Here is an 18,032-nt window from a genome sequence, read left to right on the forward strand (position 1 = left end):
TCTAAGACTTAGAGTCTAAGTCAGTAAGCAATAATGATTATAGATAGCTTGCCTCCCTATCTAGCTTCTGATTTTAAGAGAAATGGTTTTAGTGTTTTGCTCTTATTTCTGATAAAGAGCATTTATTACAAATAATTTCCTTTTATTGTTATTTTGCTTAGAGTTTTTATTAGGCATCCTGCTGAATTGTATCAAATGTCTTTTCATTACTAATGATATAATCATATTTTTCTGTAGCCATTTGTCCATATCTCTTCTTATGTTGATAGATTTCTTAATATGTAAGTATCCTTATATTTCTGGAATAAACCCAGTGTAGTCAAATTGTGTTTCTCTTTTGATAAATTTCTGGATTCTATGTCCAAGTGTTTTATTTAGAATTTTTGCACCTATATTCATTAGTGAGATTTATCTATTGTATTAGTTTTCTATCTTAATTAGATTTGAGTATCAAAGTTGTGTCAATGAGCTTTATAATCTTTTTTCTTTGGCCTGTAAAAGTTTAAATCAGAGTTAAAATCAGTTCCCAATGTCTCTGAAGATATAAAGGACCTAGACGAATATAAGTAGGTCCTAACCAGACCTACTTTCCAGGGAAGAGACCTAATCATCTGTGCCTTTTATAAGCACATCACCTGATTCTTATCATGAGAGAAGACTGGGAACACTGGTTTTTAAAACTTTGAATTAAGATGAGATAAAACTTAGCCACGTGTCCCACTGGTCCTGGGGCCTTTTTGATATTGAGTCTTTAATCACCTTTCTGATTCTTCTATGACATATTACCTATGCAAATTTTTCTTTTCTTTTTGTGTTGTCTGTATTTTGTTAAGAAATCATCATCAAATCTGATGCCATAGATTGGATTTATAAATTTTCTTATAAGCCTTTTAATTTATTCTCTATCTCTGGCTGTGTTTCCTTTCACGTTTTAATCTTATGTATTTTTTGGCCTTTGCTCTTTTATCTTCACTTGATCTTACAAGGGATTTTCAATCTTCAAAACAAAAACAAAACAACAGCTGTTGGATATATTTACCCGTCCTATAATTTTTTTTTGTTATCCCGTATTATTCATTTCATTTTTATTTCATATGTTTTATTAATTTGGTCATTTGATTTCTTTTGTTGTTCTTTTTCTTAAAGAGAATACTGGGTTCCTCTATTTCTTCATTTTTCTTATTTAATAATGAAGGAATTGAAGGCTGTAAATTTACCCATGAGTCATAAAGATTTCATTCTGTGCCATTTTTATAACAAAGTATCTTGTTTAATAGGACTCCTGAAGGCTTTAAAAAAAAGCTTTCAGACTGCTCTTAGCAGTTTACTGTTCGCTGTGTTGATTGGATCCAGTGATAAAGAATACTTCACTCTGAATGCCAATCAGGCTTTTAGATGAACTCTTTCAGGGAAGTAATGTGCAATTTGTTGAATTTTAATTCATTTTCATAATTGACACTCCTGCAGCTTTAAGCCGTTAATGTGTCTGTGCAAGTTTACTGAGATTCCTTGGGTTATCAGATCCAAGAGCTTGAGCTAAAAATAACACCTCATTCTTCTCTGGAAATTTGGAAAATTTATCCGCAGGATATAAAATGTAGAGATGCTGATATAAATGCAACTTTACAAAAATCATTTAAATTATGTGCAGTGAAGTTATTGAATCTAATCATTTTGTAGCGTGCTTTTAAGGCAAAGTTGACTCCCTTCTAAAATGGAAGGCTGTGAACAATAACCTTTGATCTGTTTTTTACCAGAAAGTAATATTTCTAAAACTGTACATGTTCTTGACATAAAGTTTGCAGCTAAGTGAATTTTCTCTAAATATGGAACTATAAGCCCTTAGTACTAACTTCTACAGTTCTTCTCTTTGAAAGCTTTTGGCCCTACCATGGGTGCTCTTGCTGCAGGCCTGTGGGGAAGATGTTCTCAAGACCTTGACCCTAGGGAATGAAGTATGATCTCTGCCAACTGGGTGAGGTTGGAGAAGGAGGACAGATATGATGGTGAATGTTTAAATTTAAAAAAATGTATTACAGTAAAAGACACATTACCATCAATCCCTCTCGAAATACTCCCCTTCGCCTCAAACACACTTAATCCCATCGTTTTTGGCACTTTCTGAAGCAGTTCTGGAAGTCCTCTTTCGTGAGTGTCTTTAGTTGCACTGTTGTGGCTGCCTCAAGGTCCTGAATCATTCTGATTTTGGGGAAGAGCCAGAAGTCTCACGGTGCTAGATCCAGTGAATAAGGTAGACGAGGACACACCGTAATGTTTTTATTTGACAGAAATTGCCATATACCAAAAGCGATACGTGTCATGGAGTGTTGTCATAATGGAGGTTGATTTACGGCACACTTGAATACACACCTTCTCTCAACCGTAGCTCACACCTGACTAACTGTACCAAACAAGTTGAAACTTGTCACACACTGTTACTAAGGTTCGATGTGCCGCTTCCCGTATTGAAGATCCCTGCCTTTCCATTGTATGGCACTCTGCAGCGGCATTCACCATATTTTGTGATCACAACAGAAAGGCTCCGTGTCACACATTGCTTCTGGTACCGCAATTTCTATCAAATAAAAACATTATGGTGTGTCCTCATCCACCTTATTCACTGAATCTGGCACCCTGTGACTTCTGGCTCTTCCCCAAAGTCAAAATGACCATGAAAGGTCAACATTTTGAGTTGATTCAGGACATCAAGGCAGCCACGACAGCGCAACTAGAAACACTCACGGAAGAGGACTTCCAGAACTGCTTCAGAAAGTGGCAAGAACGATAGGATAAGTGTGTTTGAAGCGAGGGGAGCACTTTGAGGGGGATTAATGATAATGTGTCTTTTATTGTAATAATTTTTTTTTTAATTTAAACATTCACCATATTGTTTGATCACACCTCGTAAATGGCTTTTCTTTTGACTTGAAATGAGGGCTCTATATGCAGGGAATGTTTAGGCAAATCAAGGTAATCTTTGTTCATCAGGAAGCATTCACCTAGTAAAGTTAATTTTTCTAGTGTGCCCTTTCTCTATAGCCAAGAGGAATTCAGACTTGATGGGGGAGCTCGATGACAAGCCACATTTAAATGCATCCTTAGTCAAATAGTCTACTCACAGGAAATCTTGAGCTGAAGTTGAATAACTTTTTTGGTTTAGAAGTGGAGGCTCCGACTTGAGCATTTTCATTTCTAAATGATGCATTCTCTCTATAGATTCATGGACCCGACCTGGAACTTTGGGTTTACGACTCCACTGTCCATACAGTATTTACTAAAATGCAGTTCAAATCAGGAAACTCTGTGGTTCTCTGATCTCTAGGCAGAAAGGAGATGATGGGGGCCCTTCTCTCTGTTGAAGCATTAAACAGCTTTTAGCCTGTCAAATGGAACAAAGAATCCATTGCTTGATAAATTTATAAAGGTTTGGGGGGAAACTTGCAGACTCTGCTCTTAGCTGTAATGTGTTACTGTGAAGAACTTTTTCCTGGCAAGAGAGAGATGCCAGTATGTGAATCTCATTCCCCTATTCCACCCAAACAAAAGGGGGAAAAAAAGCAGCAAAGGGTGGCAGGGTGACTGGATTGATGTATGAGGACAGGAGAAATAACCAGTAGCAGCCTTTGCTGAAGAATTGAGTAAAAAATGATGAGGACTGAAGAGGAGCTGGACAATTGGGAGATTTTCTAATCTTGTAGACTTTATCGTTGATAGCTCATGCAGAGTAGAGTGGTGTACACCCTTGTATATGCCAGGAGATCTGGGTGGTGGACATCGTATTGTGATGAAAACGTGCTGTTAACCTTACCTTACTACCTTTTGGGAGCGAGGTCTGAACTATAACATCTGGAGTCAGAGATGACCCTAATATGTTTCCTAATAAAGCAGATGTTTTTTGATTTCTAGCAAAATAAATGTGTTTGTAGTTGGTTCAGCTCTGGGAGAGGAAGTCACTGACTCAAAAGGCATGAGTTTCAGCCATATTCCAGGTGACATATGACCACTGCCCAGAGATTTCAGGCAAGCTGTGGGAGACACTCCAGGAGATTCCACATGTCACCCTGTTCCAGACATAGTCTTGTCCTAATTCTGATGTGCCACGCATCATAGGTGACCGCTTGGGCCATTTGCTTTCATTATGGCTCAAGGGACCAAGATCTTGTCCTCCCCTGAGTGTTTCAGCACATTAATCCCAGATTAACTGCACCAGGAGTGAAAAACAGAGTATTTGCTGCTCCAGCTGGCTGGCGTGATACCAATTAGTTCAACCCTAACTCTGCCCCAACCCCAACCCTTTCGTGGGTGTGGCAACTTCCCCCGGGCACATCTTCTTCACTTCCCCCAGCCAGAATTCAAACTCAACTCTGCCTCCTCCCCTTCTGCTGTGTCCCTTTCCCTCCGGAGCCTCTCCCTAGCCCTGCCCTCACCCACAGCTTGCCACCTGTGGAGACGAGTTGATGTAAGTACTGGGGGTATCCAATTTACTTAGAGGTGAAATGAATAAAGGAAAAAGCAGCATCCACCCTTTTCTCCAATCCTTGGTCATAAGATGGATGTTGCCAGTGGTAGGTGCTCCTTTGGACTGTGATCTGGCTCTGTTGGTTGCCTGGCCTGGGGAAAGCAGGAGAGAGTAATTTGCATCTCAGTGTGTCATCCTTCGAGCTGAAGCATCCTATACACCAAGCAAGCAGCTCCTGCTGACGGGGGCGGCCTCTCTGTGCTTTTCCCTGCTTTTGTCATCAGAAGAGCTGATCTTCTTACCAATTCCCTTCTCCAAACATTGCTGTCTTAGAAGCAGGGAATCATTTTTAATTGGTTTGTTTGCCCCTAAGCCCCACTCCTCAGAGGCAATCTTTCACTTGTATTTGGCTCAACTCCTTTCTCTCGCTTGGTACACCAACACTGAGTAACCTGGAATAAAACCAGTCTCGCAGTCAGCATCCACTGACAAAGAGAATTCATTTATTTAAAACTGTATATTCCGAACATAAACATATTCTGTTTATCAAACCTCCAAACATATAGATTAAAATAAAGGAAAATAAGGCATCTGTTTCTGGAGCTGAAGCACAATCACTTCTAAATATTTTGTGAAGACTTTTAGTCTGGTTTGAAGTGACTGTCCTGGGATATGGTGGTCTCCCTTCTAAAAGCAGAGACTCACAGTTCACAGGGCAGACTGAACCAGTTTGGAGGCAGTAGAATTGAGCCAAGTGGATGTTTACTTCCTTTTTATCCCACTCCTGAATTTTTTTATACTATCCCACTGGCTTCCTTAGATGCATTCTTTTTCAGCAGCTGCTTCAGTTCCATTTTGGAAAGAGGCAACTTTCCATATCAAGTGAAGTAGCATGATTCTCACATTCTCCAAGCACAGCTTCCTGCCGTCACAATTTACTGCAGCACAGTTTTTGATGACTCTCCACTATAGAGTCTCTCTCTTTTTATCCCCTGATTTGTCTCTGATTGGTGTTGGCAGCACCCACCGTATATGTGTCCCTTTAAATAGTTCTAGAGTTTACTATGATTCACTTGTACATTTCTGATTTAGCACAATCCAGGCAAATTGACAGGCAAATCAAAATCAGATATTCTCTAAAAATAACACAAAATGGGGAATGCTAAAATTTTTAAAAACATGTGATTTCCTAAGACATTTTCCTGTCATTGTTTTAAAATAAATGATTAGTAATTTTATAATTCAACTCATTTAGAGGCAATTTTTACCATGTCATCACAGGAATTTTTGTTTGTTTCTCTGCACAAGGTCGTATGTCTTAGTTCCAAGATGAAAATGGTTTTGTTTTGGTTTTTTCTGCTTTAATTTTGCTTACATTTCTTACAATAGTCTGAAATCCCAATCTGGTTCATTTTCTGTGGATTATCAGCTATGACTTTAGTTATGATCAAATAATATTGTTAAAGAAATGTATAAGTATTTTAAAGCATCACACAAAGTGTTGAATTTCTGTGATATACTTCATTTTTAAAAATTGTTTCTGGTCAGGGTGGGAGGTGCATATGAGTCCCTTTTGTTCATTTGATAATTTACAAATAATAATTTGAAATCTAGTTGTCTTCATTCAAAACGCATAAAATAAGTTACAGTTCTAGAATGTCATAATTCAGCCAACATTGATGACTTGAGCAGAATGAGAGGACCAACGAAGCCAGTTGTTTAAAATAAAAATAATTCTGTACTAGTGAGTCAGGATCTGTGAGTTAAAGTCCTTGGCACTGCTTGTCTCTAGCTGTGTGTCTTTAGACCAATAACTAATCCTCTCTGGTCTATGTTTCTTTATCAGTAAAAGGAGGGCAGAGAGATGGTTTATTTCTGAGTCACTTCCTTCTCCCACTATCTATGACTCAAACTGAGTCCTACCTAACTTTATTCTAATCTTTGCAGACTGCTCATGTCAGCTTATTGCAAAATCAACCTAAGCGTAGAGAACATATTAATATCCTTATATAGAAACGACTGCAAATGCTGGTTACAGAGCTCCTCCTTTCACCTGTCACCTCCTTTTCGTCTGGTACGTGGTCTCCGATAGCATCTGGTCACGTGGTACTTGCCCCAGCCTGCTCCTCCCTATCCTGCCTTCTCTGTCCTTTATCAGTGGCAGCATAAGCGTCTTGCCTGTCCCTGGACTAGACTGGATAGTGCCACATCCCCCAGCCTGTGCTGGTGTCACTTTGTCGTTGTCCATGGTGACCCCCACCTATTTTGAGGCCCAGGCGTTTTCACCTTTCTCACTCCTCTCTTGAATGGATTTCAATTAAGCAACAAGTATGGGTCGAGGCTCTAAGAAAGGACATGGTACATGTCACCGAAAGGACTGTGCACCAGACTCAGTCCACCCAGCCGGGGCTGTAGCTTCCATTCCCAAAACAAAGTCAGAAAAGGGGGATTATGCATTATCTAATGGCAAGGCTTGACAGCTTAGAGGAGTTAATTGGCTTTGGGAAGAAAATAACTTGGTTTAGTAGTCTTGTTCTCATAAAATCTGACTGCTAACTCAGGATGCAAGCCTGAAACTGAAAAAAAGGGACAAACAGAATTCAAAACAAAAAAATTCTGAGGAAGAAGAGCAGAAATTGTAAGGCACAGCGTAAGTAAAAACTTCAAGACAAATAAGACAGATTGCTTTGAAAGTGAAGGAGATTTTCACTGTCACTTGACTGACACAAAAGAAAACAGTTTGACAAGCTTTTATTGAGTTCCAGCTGTGTACCAGGCTCTGTACTAAGAATCAGAGCTATGAATTAGTCACAGTCTCTATCTTCAACAAGTTTATAATCTGATAGAAGAAGCATACACTTAGCATAATTTCAGCATACACTTAGCATAATTTCATAAGAAACAGAGAATGTTACAGAAACATGAAGTCATGGTGGGTGGTCTACTGGAAGATTCTATGAAGAGATTGCGTGTAAAGAGTGGGGGAAAGAACAGTGAACTGGAATTAAAGTATGAAAATAACATGGAATGAGGGGCACCTAATGTGGAATTTGGGTTGGCTGGAAAATGTGTGAGAGAAAAGTAGCTGGAAATGAAGGTGCAGAGGCACCAGAAGATGCAGGACCTTCTTCTTTTCATGCCGTGGTAAGGAGCTGGAACTTTATCTTCAAGGGTGTAGGGGCCATTGAAGGATGCTAACTGGGGACAGAAGATGATATGACTGACTGCTGGAAGGATCACAGTGCCAGCTGTGTGGAAGATGGATCGGTGAGGGACAAGGCCAGGTGCACAGAGACTGGTTAGAAGGAGCCCAATCCCAGAGGCTGGGCCTGTGCATTGACCAGGTCTGTGAGTCTGGGTGTGACCTTGAGCCTAAGGACGGGCAAATCCCGTTTTTAATGTTCCAAGAAGTCATGTTTTTGGTAATTAATTCAATATATTAATGATTTTGGAACCAAATACCTAGTGTTTCCTTTCAGCTTGTAAGTTCCACCTATACATCCTTTTTCCTGTAATATTTTGTTTTTTAAGAGCAGTTTTAGGTTCACAGCAAAACTGAGTGGAAAGTACAGAGATCCCACATACGCCCTGTCTCCCCACGTACACCGCCTCCCACTATCACCAGTTTTGCCCCAGAGCGGTACATGTGTTACAGCTGATGAGCATACATGGACACATTATTATCTTATTATATTATTACCGCAAGTTCTCAGTTCACATCAGGGTTCACGCTCAGTGTTGCACTTTGTTTGTCTTTGGACAGATTTGTAACGTCGTGTACCCACTGTTATAATACCATACAGGGTAGTTTCACTGCCCTGAAATCCATCCTTCCCTCCCCTGTAACTCCGGGCAACCACTGATCTTTTACTGTCTCTATATTTTGCCTTTTCCAGCATGTCATGTAATTGGAATCACATAGTAGGCAGCCTTTTCATAATGGCTTATTTCACTTAGTTCTATGCATTTCTGGTTCCTTCCTGTCTTTCCCTAGCTTGACAACTCATTTCTTTTTAATGCGAAATAATAGTCCGTTGTCTGGATGGACCACAGCTTGTTTATTCAGTGACCTACTAAGAGACATCTTGGTTACTTCAAATTTTGACAATTATGAATAAAGCTGCTACAAACATTTGTGCGCAGGTATTTGTGTGGCTGTAAGTTTTCATCTCCTTTGGGTAAATACCAAGGACCTTGACTTCTGACTCATATGATAAGAATATGTTTAGTTTTGTAAGAAACTACCAAACTGTCTTCAATATGGCTATACTAGTTTGTATCCCTACCACCAATGAATGCGAGTTCCTGTTGTTCCACATACTCAATCAACATTTGGGGTTGTCAGTTGGAGTTGGGATTTGGCCATTCTAATATTTAAGTGTGTAATGATATCTCATTGTGGTTTTAATTTGCACCTTCCTGATGACATATATGGAGCATCTTTTCATGTGCTTATTTGCCATCTGTATATCTGCTTTGGTGAGGTGTCAAAATCTTTGGCCCATTTTTTACTTTTTTTTTTTATGGTTGAGCTTTAAAAGTTCATTGTATATTTTGGATAACAGTCCTTTATCAGAAGTGTCTTTTGCAAATATTTTCTCTCAGTCTATGCCTTGTCTTATCCTCTTTACACATCTTTTCATTCACTTTGTTAATCTAACAATCTTTATGTAAGAATAGAAACAACTTTCAGTCAACTTTATTCACTGAACTCATAACCTTAAACAGACATAATTAATTAAATTCTTTTGAAAGCCTGAACCTATGTATAAATTTAGTACATCTCTGTCTTTCAAACACTCGAAATGACTCACACAGCAGGCTTACAAAGATTGGTGGGCACTTTCTAAACTTTCTAATCATTTAACTAAATCTTCTTAAGCATTAAACTTATTAGCCAGGAAAAATCTAATAATTCAAAATTATTAATGTAGTATATCAAGTTATCTTATACATTTCAGTATGATTTGCAATCAAATTCTGTGACTTTTCAAATTAAAAGCATGTGTATTACCAGATACGCATTTAAATTTAAGTCACAAGACTAATTGTCAGATTTTCTACTTCGTGTCTAATATTATCTCTAAGATTTTAAACATTTAAGAATAAACATTGATTATCACAAGATTACACATCTTATTTGTAACTTTAATGAAAAAGCATTGGTACACTGTATTCGTTTACTAGGACTGCAATAACAAAGTACCACAGGCTTAAACAACAGAATTTATTTCTTCACAGTTCTTGAGGCTGGAAGTCAGAGACAAGGTCGGATCCTTCCGAGGGCTGTGAGGGAGAATCTGTTCGGTGCCTCTCTCCTAGCTTCTGGTAGTTCCCTGGCACTCATTGGAGTTCCTTGGATTGTATCACCCCAATGTCTGTCTTCTTCTTGACATTGTGTTTTCCCTGTGTGTGTGTCTTCACATGATGTTCTTTTAAAAGGACACCAGTCATGATTGGATTAGGGGCCTACCCTACTCCAGTACAACCTCATCTTAACTAATTATATTTGCAATGACCCTGTGTCCAAATAAGGTCACATTCTGAGGTACTGGGAGTTAGGACTTTAACATAGGAATTTTGGGAGGGACCCAGTTCAAACCATAACAGATACTGTAGATTTGATTTACTTTAACACCACTACATATTATATCCTATGTCCTAAAGTTGTGAGCTGAGGCTGAAAGTTCAGAGCCATTCTTCAGGACAGAGAATTTAAGACTGTGTCGGACCTCGGTCCTGCACATTTCTAGGACAGAGTCTGTCAATCTTGGCACTATTTACATTTGGGGCTGGATAATTCTTTTTTGGGGAGGGGGCAGGGGCCTGTCCTGTGCATTGTGGGATGTTTAGCTCAATTTCTGGCCTCAACCCACTAGATGCCAGTAACACCCCAGCCCCATTTGTGACAACCAAAAAAAATGTCTCCAGACATTGCCAAATGTCCCCTCAGGACAAAGTTGTCCCTGGCTGAGAACCACTGTTCCAGGATGATTAATTCGAACCACAAATCTGAATGTGTTCTCAGAGCTATGCTCTCTCCATTGTTTTTAGTGGGGAACCACAAGCCATACCTTCACTATTTTATTGGATTCAACTAATCCCTTTACCTTATGATTGAATTCTGCATTCTTTTTATACTTCCCGGCTCAAACGCCATGGTTTTAAACTCATTATATTGGTAATACCCATATCAAGAAAAAAATATATTTTTGAAAAATTAAATTAGATATGAAATAGAATCAAAGTCATCAATCACTGTTACACTTGAAAGTTCACAGAATCTTCTTTAGAAACTATACAAACGTCTCCACTTATCTCATTTTCTCCTTAAAAACTTGCTTGTCCTCGAGTGTCAGAATTCAAGCCCAGTGGGATTATTCTTATTTTCAGGTTTGTTCTTGGGCTGATACTATAACATGTTCAAATAAAATTATTAGTCTTGAATTATATATCATTTTTACTTGAGTTTTATTCTCTTTAATCATTTAAAAAAATATAATTCGACTATTATTTTTCTATCTTTTTATTACAAAGGTGCACTATTTCAGTTAGCTTGTGAATTGTGGTGGGCGCGTTTAGGGAAATGTTCCATTTTACCTTCTGAGCCGGTTACACACTGAGGCTGACAAAGCCATCCGAGAGGAAGGTGCTGTGTACGATAGCACAATGCTCCATGTCCCAAAGTCACTGACAAAGACACGTTTGGAATAGTATGTTTTATAAATCAGCTACTTCCTGTATTTTATAAAGAGCCACAGGGTGGTCCTGCTTTCCCTGGACTTCTCACCACCAGGACATTTGTAATCTACCATAAAAAGCACACTTGCTCATTGATTACACAAACCTTTAGTCATTGCCGACCATGTGGAAGCCAGTGGGCTGGACATTAAATAGGGTCAGTGGACCAGCCACAGCTCCTCATCTCCAGGATCTTTAAGTTCAGCAGCAGAAATGTGAATGTTTTACATTTTAAAAAATCATAACAACAATGAGATACCACTGCACACCTATTAGAATGGCCAAATCCAACACACTGACACCCAATGCTGGTGAGGATTCATTCAACCAATATATTTCCATGTTCATTCAACATGCCATGTTTCCCCAAAACTAAGACCTAACCGGACAATCAGCTCTAATGCGTCTGTTGGAGCAAAAATTAATATAAGACCCGGTCTTATTTTACTATATAATATAAGACTGGGTCTTATTAAATATAATATAATATAATATAATATAATATAATATAATATAATATAATATATAATATAATATAATATAATATAATATAATAAATATAATAAATATAATATAATTAATATAATACAATATACGGTCTTATATTAATTTTTGCTCCAAAAGACGCATTAGAGCTCATTGTCCTGCTAGGTCTTATTTTCGGGGAAATACAGCATATCTTATATATGAATGAATAAATATCCCTGAAGATATATTTCAACTCCAGCTTTTATCTTGACTTAGAATGTTGGAGTGGATGAAATTATCATTCTTTGATAAGTATAGGAGCTGGAATAAAATAACTGTAGCAAAATAAAAAAAATAACAAAGGATTTTCTCACTTTCCTTTTCCTCACTGCACCATGAACATACTTGGAATGACACCTAAAATTACCACAGACTCCTTGACAAAATGCCTTCAGTGACTCCAAGAAGAGTCGTGTGTGTGTGTGTGTGTGTGTGTGTGGTGTGTTTCTGAGTATATTTCAGTATACCTGATTAGGGATTTTATGTTAAAGAAGCAATTACTATAATCTCTAAGCTATAGTCCAAAGCTCTTATGCCTGTTCTTAAACTACACATATCCTTTGATTTTATTGCTAGTATCTTTTGAGTTTTCTTGACTATCCTTTATCCACACATACACCTCACTTTGAAGATGGCCTCAAGGAAAATGAACATATGGAAACAACCACATTAAGTTCTGCAGTTAAATTTCACATGGAGAGATTTCTCTGTGGCCTAATGAATTTAGCTATTTCTATGTGCTCTGAGGGGAGCTCCTCATTTCTATTTTTTATTCATATTTGCATTCATAAAATATTTTTAGTCACTCACAGGGTTAACAGGCACCATGTTTACGTCTACGATTAAAATAATGAGGCCATGCTTCTGTGTATCCTTGCCTACTTGGGTCCTTAGTCTGACATCGTAATCTGTAGGATGACCTTCTACTTCTGAAGCTGAAGGATACCTCCCCAGTCTGTCCCAAGTCATAATCACTGCCTTGCTATACTCAGCAGGAGAATGATACTAACATTTCTATGGTGTGTTTCAGCAACTTGGAAGTGTATACAGTATACTCGCTGCCATCTTGAATGTTGGAAACATTGAGTTTTCTTCTGTGGCAACTGAACACCAGCTTGACAAGAGCCACATTTCTAATCATGCTGCTCTGGAGAATTGTGAGTTCTGTTATCTTCCATTCAAAACTAACTCTTAAAAGTCTAATAACGTACTGTGTCACATAAGTTATTAGACTTTGTGATATAAATTTTTATTTGTATATTTTTTCTAATTTATAGTTTCTCAGGAATAGAATGAGATGTTTTAGGGTAATTTCATAGGGCCAAATGCTAAACCATTCTGGTCTGGACCTGTCCCCAGATCCCAATTATTTCCGTCCCACTGTGTCTCTGGAACCAGCTTTGGTAATGCAATGGAACAAACGTCTGAGGTTGGCACGTCATTGTGGGCATGTACCTGGAAACCTGTTCTGATTTTTCATATAGTAAAAAAAAAAAATTTAGTTGGCACATAAGGTATTAGATGATCAGAAGTGGAAGGAATAACCAGAAAATGCAAATGATAAGATTCAAATCTCACCATCTGATTACAGTCAGAAGAAATCAACAATCATCAGAATGAATAGCAATAGAGGTATGTTGGCGATATGGATACACTTAGAAACAACCAAACTGAAAAAGGATTTTGATGATTGAGAACCTGTTTCTGTATAGCAAGAGATAGCCATATAGATCACAAAAGGTTAATATTAATGAGAATATATTTAAAATTAATTAAAGCATTTTCTGAAATAGCCAGTCATAGAAAATAGAAATTACACTAATTTACATTAAAGTTACATACAATTAAAGTTACAAGGAATTATTTCCAAATCAAGAGCATTTTATAGGTGCATGTTTCAATCAGAAACCAGGTCTGTTCATTTTATCCCATAAATATCTTTCAAATATGACCACGTCTCCTTATCTCCGTCACCCTTCTCATCCAAGACAATATCATCTCTCAGTTGTCCCTCAATTATTCATCCCACATTAATTCTTGAACTTTTCCAGACCATTTTCCACAGTTCATTCAGAAATCATTTAACACATGTATCAGTGGGTTCTCCCAATCTCCTTCTCCCCTTCTCTGTCCCAGTCCCTTTCCCCTGTCCCCACCATTCCCTCTTTTTTTCCTCTCTTCCTCCTCTTTCCTTTCCTCTAATAGCTCCCTGACCCTGTCCTCCTCCCACTATCTTCCCAGTTAAATTTCTTATTAGCTTCCAGTTCCTTCTGAATGAAGACCGTCAAGACTAGAACTTTGTTTTACAAAGTATTATACTTAGCAATATAGCCCCAAGTAAAATGTCTGGCATGTAGTAAACAGTAAATATATGTGAAATGAATGAACAAGGTAGGGTAGAAATAGACATACCAATCAATGGAAGACACTCTTCAAAAACAGATCCAAGTAGAATTTCCAGAAGTGGCATTACAAATCACTAGGGAATCAATGTTGTAGGGACCACCAACTGGCTAACCATGTGGGGGAGGGGCTTATGAATACTTATATGCCATTATACCAAATGAATGCCAAACATGTATCAATCTAAGGGCAAAAATCATAAAAGTACAAGAAAAATGCATTTATATCATCCTGAGCTGAGAAAAGACTTCAAGAACTTTATGTGCAGAAAACCAAAAACAGAAATGATTTTTTAAATGGATATTTGACTTCATAAAAATTAGAATTCTTTTATACTTAAAAAAAAAAAGGAAAAAGGAAATTGCGATGCAAATGAAAAAACAGGGAAAATATTTGCAATATATACGAGGTCTGACAATTAAGTTCATGAACTCATCGTAGAAAAAGTGGTACGTACCTCATTGTTGAATATCACTACAGTCACCTTTGAAGTACTCTCCTTGGGAAGCTATGCACCCATGCCAGTGCCTAGTCCACCCTTCAAAGAAATTTTGGGACTTCTTCTGGAATGGCCATCAGAGCTGTCATTGTATTACCCTTGATGTCCTAATGTCATCAAAATATCTTCCTTGCAATGTTTCCTTTGTCTTCTAGTAAAGAAAGCAGTCATTGGGGGCCAGGTCAGGTGAGTAGGGAGGGTGTTCCAATACAGTTAATTTGTTTACTGGCTAAACACTCCCTCACAGAGAGTGCTGTGTGAGCTGGTGCATTGTCGTGATGCAAGAGCCATGAATTGTTCGCAAAAAGTTCAGGTCGTCTAACTTTTTCACACAGTCTTTTTAGCACGTCTAAATAGTGAACTTGATTAACTGTTTGTCCAGTTGGTACAAATTCATAATGAATAATCCCTCTGATATCAAAAAGTTAGCAACATCATTGCAACAAGTTTGCAAACTTAATTGTCAGACCTCATATATCAAAGCATTATTTTCTTTAAGTAATAAAAATTTCCTATAAATTGATTAGGAAAAGATGAACACATCAAAGAAATAAGGCAGTTTACAAAATAAGAATCACCAATAAAAATATGAACAGAAGAAAGTATTCAGCTTGACTAGGAATCAACTAAAAACAAATTGAAAGAAAGAGGCATTTTTTCCTATCGAATTGGCCATTTAAAAAAATAAAAATCCCTGGAGTCCATTTAATTGTGTTGAAATTATTGGTCTTTCATTTAGCTGTAGGAGTGTAATTGCTTCAAAGTTTTTGAAGAGTAGCTAAATAGTAAATATCAAAGGCTTAAAGAGCAGCTAAATAGTATATATCAAAGGCTTGAATATATTTGTATACTTTGAACTAATTGCTGAATTTAAGAAATCTATACTACAAAAATAATTCAAAACAAGAACACAGTTTCATGTCCAAAATATTTATATCAGCATTCTTTACAATATGAACACATGGAGATAGCTAAACATCCAACAATTTAAAAATTATTGATATATGTCAGAATATGTAGCTTAAAATTATGTTTACAAACAATATTCAACAAAATCGGAAATGCTTAAGATGTTATATTTAAATAAAATGTGAGGTGGCCGAGTGGTTCAGGCGGTTGGAGCGCTGTGCTCCTAATGCCAAGGTCGGTGGTTCGATTCCCACCTGGGCCAGAGAGCTGCACCCTCTACAGCTAAGAACAATGGCTGGGTGCCAACCAAAGGTCAGCGACCGACTGCCTCAGCTGGGGGAGTGCAATGCTCATAATACCAACATAGACCAGGCAGCTGTGTCCTCCACAACTAGACTGAGAAACAACGGCTTGAACCGGAGTTTGGGCGGGGTGGAGGTGGGGGGAGGGGAGAAAAAGATAAAAATGTATGTGCAGAATAATGGCAATAAAATGCCTAGAAAGAAAGAAATGCAGAATGTTAACTTAGAAGATGAGATTTCTGCTGAGACTGTATTACTTCTAGAATATGAACAAAATATTTTGTTTAAATAAGGCCCAACAATCTTAGGCACATATGAAGAAATACCTTGTCCCTAATGCTCAAAGTAAATTCAATATGTTCAAAATACTTTTAAAAAAATTGATTTGAAAACTTAGCCTCTCTGTCATATAGTAGTTTGAGTTAAAGATGTTTATTATATTAAAAAATTAGTTTTATTCACCGAGGTTAAGTATTAATTTTAAATTCTCCATGATGTTTAATTATCATTAACTATTAAATAAATGTTTGTTTGGACATCAAGTTCTAACAAAATTTAGTAATTGAAATATGAAACTGAAAGGTAGTATAATAAAAGGTATTTGAATGTTAGAATAGGTTTATGTTCTTTGGGTTGTATATGAATGTCTTTTTATGTTCTTTTACATTGCAGAAGGTACATAAAATACATTCATTTTATTGGAAGTCTAGGTAACCTTACAATTAATTTCTGCATTGCAAAAATGTGTATATTAATAATGGAATCCAAATTATACCAAGTCTATTCATGATCTGTTAAATTATTTAACATAATTCAGTGCGATCATGTTGGTATCATATAAACAACTACTCATGTGTACAGCTGTTTCACTCTGCCAGCCAGTTCGGTTTGGGCTGTGCTATATTTTACAGCAGCCCACGTTTGACCAGTCGAGATAAATAGAGAAAGATGATCAAGAAGAGACATAGTCCTACTGTTGAACAGTAACTTATTTTTACATTATAAAATCTTCTTATATTTATTTCACGTTATTTGAAAAAGGTCAATTAAGACATTTTTATTCTCTGGGAAGTTACTTCATTGCCGTAATATCTTCTAACAACACATCTGTTTATTTTTTAGCCGCTTCTTTGCTTTGCATTCAGGCAGATGAGCTACAAGAAGCTCTCACCTCCCACTGTGTGGTCACTAGAGGAGAAACCATCATACGACGCAACACTGTGGAAAAAGCTACTGATGTCAGAGATGCTATGGCCAAAACTCTATATGGCCGTCTCTTCAGTTGGATAGTCAATCGCATTAACAGTTTGTTGAAGCATGACACATCACCAAGGTAAACATTTTTATAGAAATATTTTTTCCCAACTGTCAGGTGATGTAAATCTATTTTGTAATGTATTGATTTATATCCGAGTCCCTTTGAAGATGTTTCTAATTCGTATCATTTAATTTATCAAAGCTATAGTTCAGTAGACCTGCTTTATTTCCTAATAGTATCACTTCATTGTGTCAGGTAGCTATAATTTTTTTTAATTGCTGGCACGTAAAAACTGTAGCAACGTGAATAAACATAATAGAAAGTGAATTTTTAAAGTGACATCTTACTATCAATTTGTGTGTCTTTTAATTAGAAGGTTTACTGTGAAATATATGCCATTTTATAATTGCATAAAATGTCAGTAGCAGTTTTTGTTTTTGTTTTGAGGGTTTGAATTAAATCTTGAAAGCAAAGGAGAACTTTTCATATTTTAACTCTCATTATAATCTCTTAAAGGTAGGTATTATGGCTTCCACTGAAATTTGGATGAGAAATGCTCTAAATAACTAATAAATGGTAGATCTGAGCAATAATGTTATCTGACCATAACTCTCTGCTCTGCCTCTACCTCATCGTAGAAATAAAGATAATTGCAGCCACCATTACCTGAGTGTTCTCTATGTGCCGGGGATTGTGCATAAATATGTCTTTACATTTACACCTAAAGTTTGTTCTGCCATAAATTATACAATCTTTAGAAATTAGTTTATGAAAAGAATATGAATGCCTACCTACGATGACCTCTTGCGCACTTTCTTAAACAGAAAAGACCACTGACACACATTTTAGGCATGCTATTCATTGTTATTTTTCCACTAAAGTATACATCGCATTGTAATATTATCCAGTCAAAATTATCCACTCAAAATCGCT

The 18,032-nt window shown here is 37.1% G+C and overlaps 1 protein-coding gene across 2 annotated transcripts in view; it reads left to right on the forward strand.

Annotated features, from left to right (window-relative positions):
• MYO3A (myosin IIIA) overlaps positions 1-18,032 on the forward strand; it is a 219,961-nt gene that overhangs the window by 121,684 nt on the left and 80,245 nt on the right. For both annotated transcript variants that reach the window (XR_004422433.1, XM_033100700.1), the window contains exons 18-19: positions 12,759-12,885; positions 16,964-17,174. Coding sequence is in view for 1 of the 2 variants with exons in the window: in XM_033100700.1 (XP_032956591.1) it covers positions 12,759-12,885; positions 16,964-17,174 (338 nt within the window). In the remaining variant the exon portion in view is untranslated. The remainder of the gene's footprint in view (positions 1-12,758; positions 12,886-16,963; positions 17,175-18,032) is intronic.

This window comes from Rhinolophus ferrumequinum, assembly GCF_004115265.2.
Source record: "Rhinolophus ferrumequinum isolate MPI-CBG mRhiFer1 chromosome 5 unlocalized genomic scaffold, mRhiFer1_v1.p scaffold_110_arrow_ctg1, whole genome shotgun sequence".
Taxonomy (NCBI): Eukaryota; Metazoa; Chordata; class Mammalia; order Chiroptera; family Rhinolophidae; genus Rhinolophus; species Rhinolophus ferrumequinum.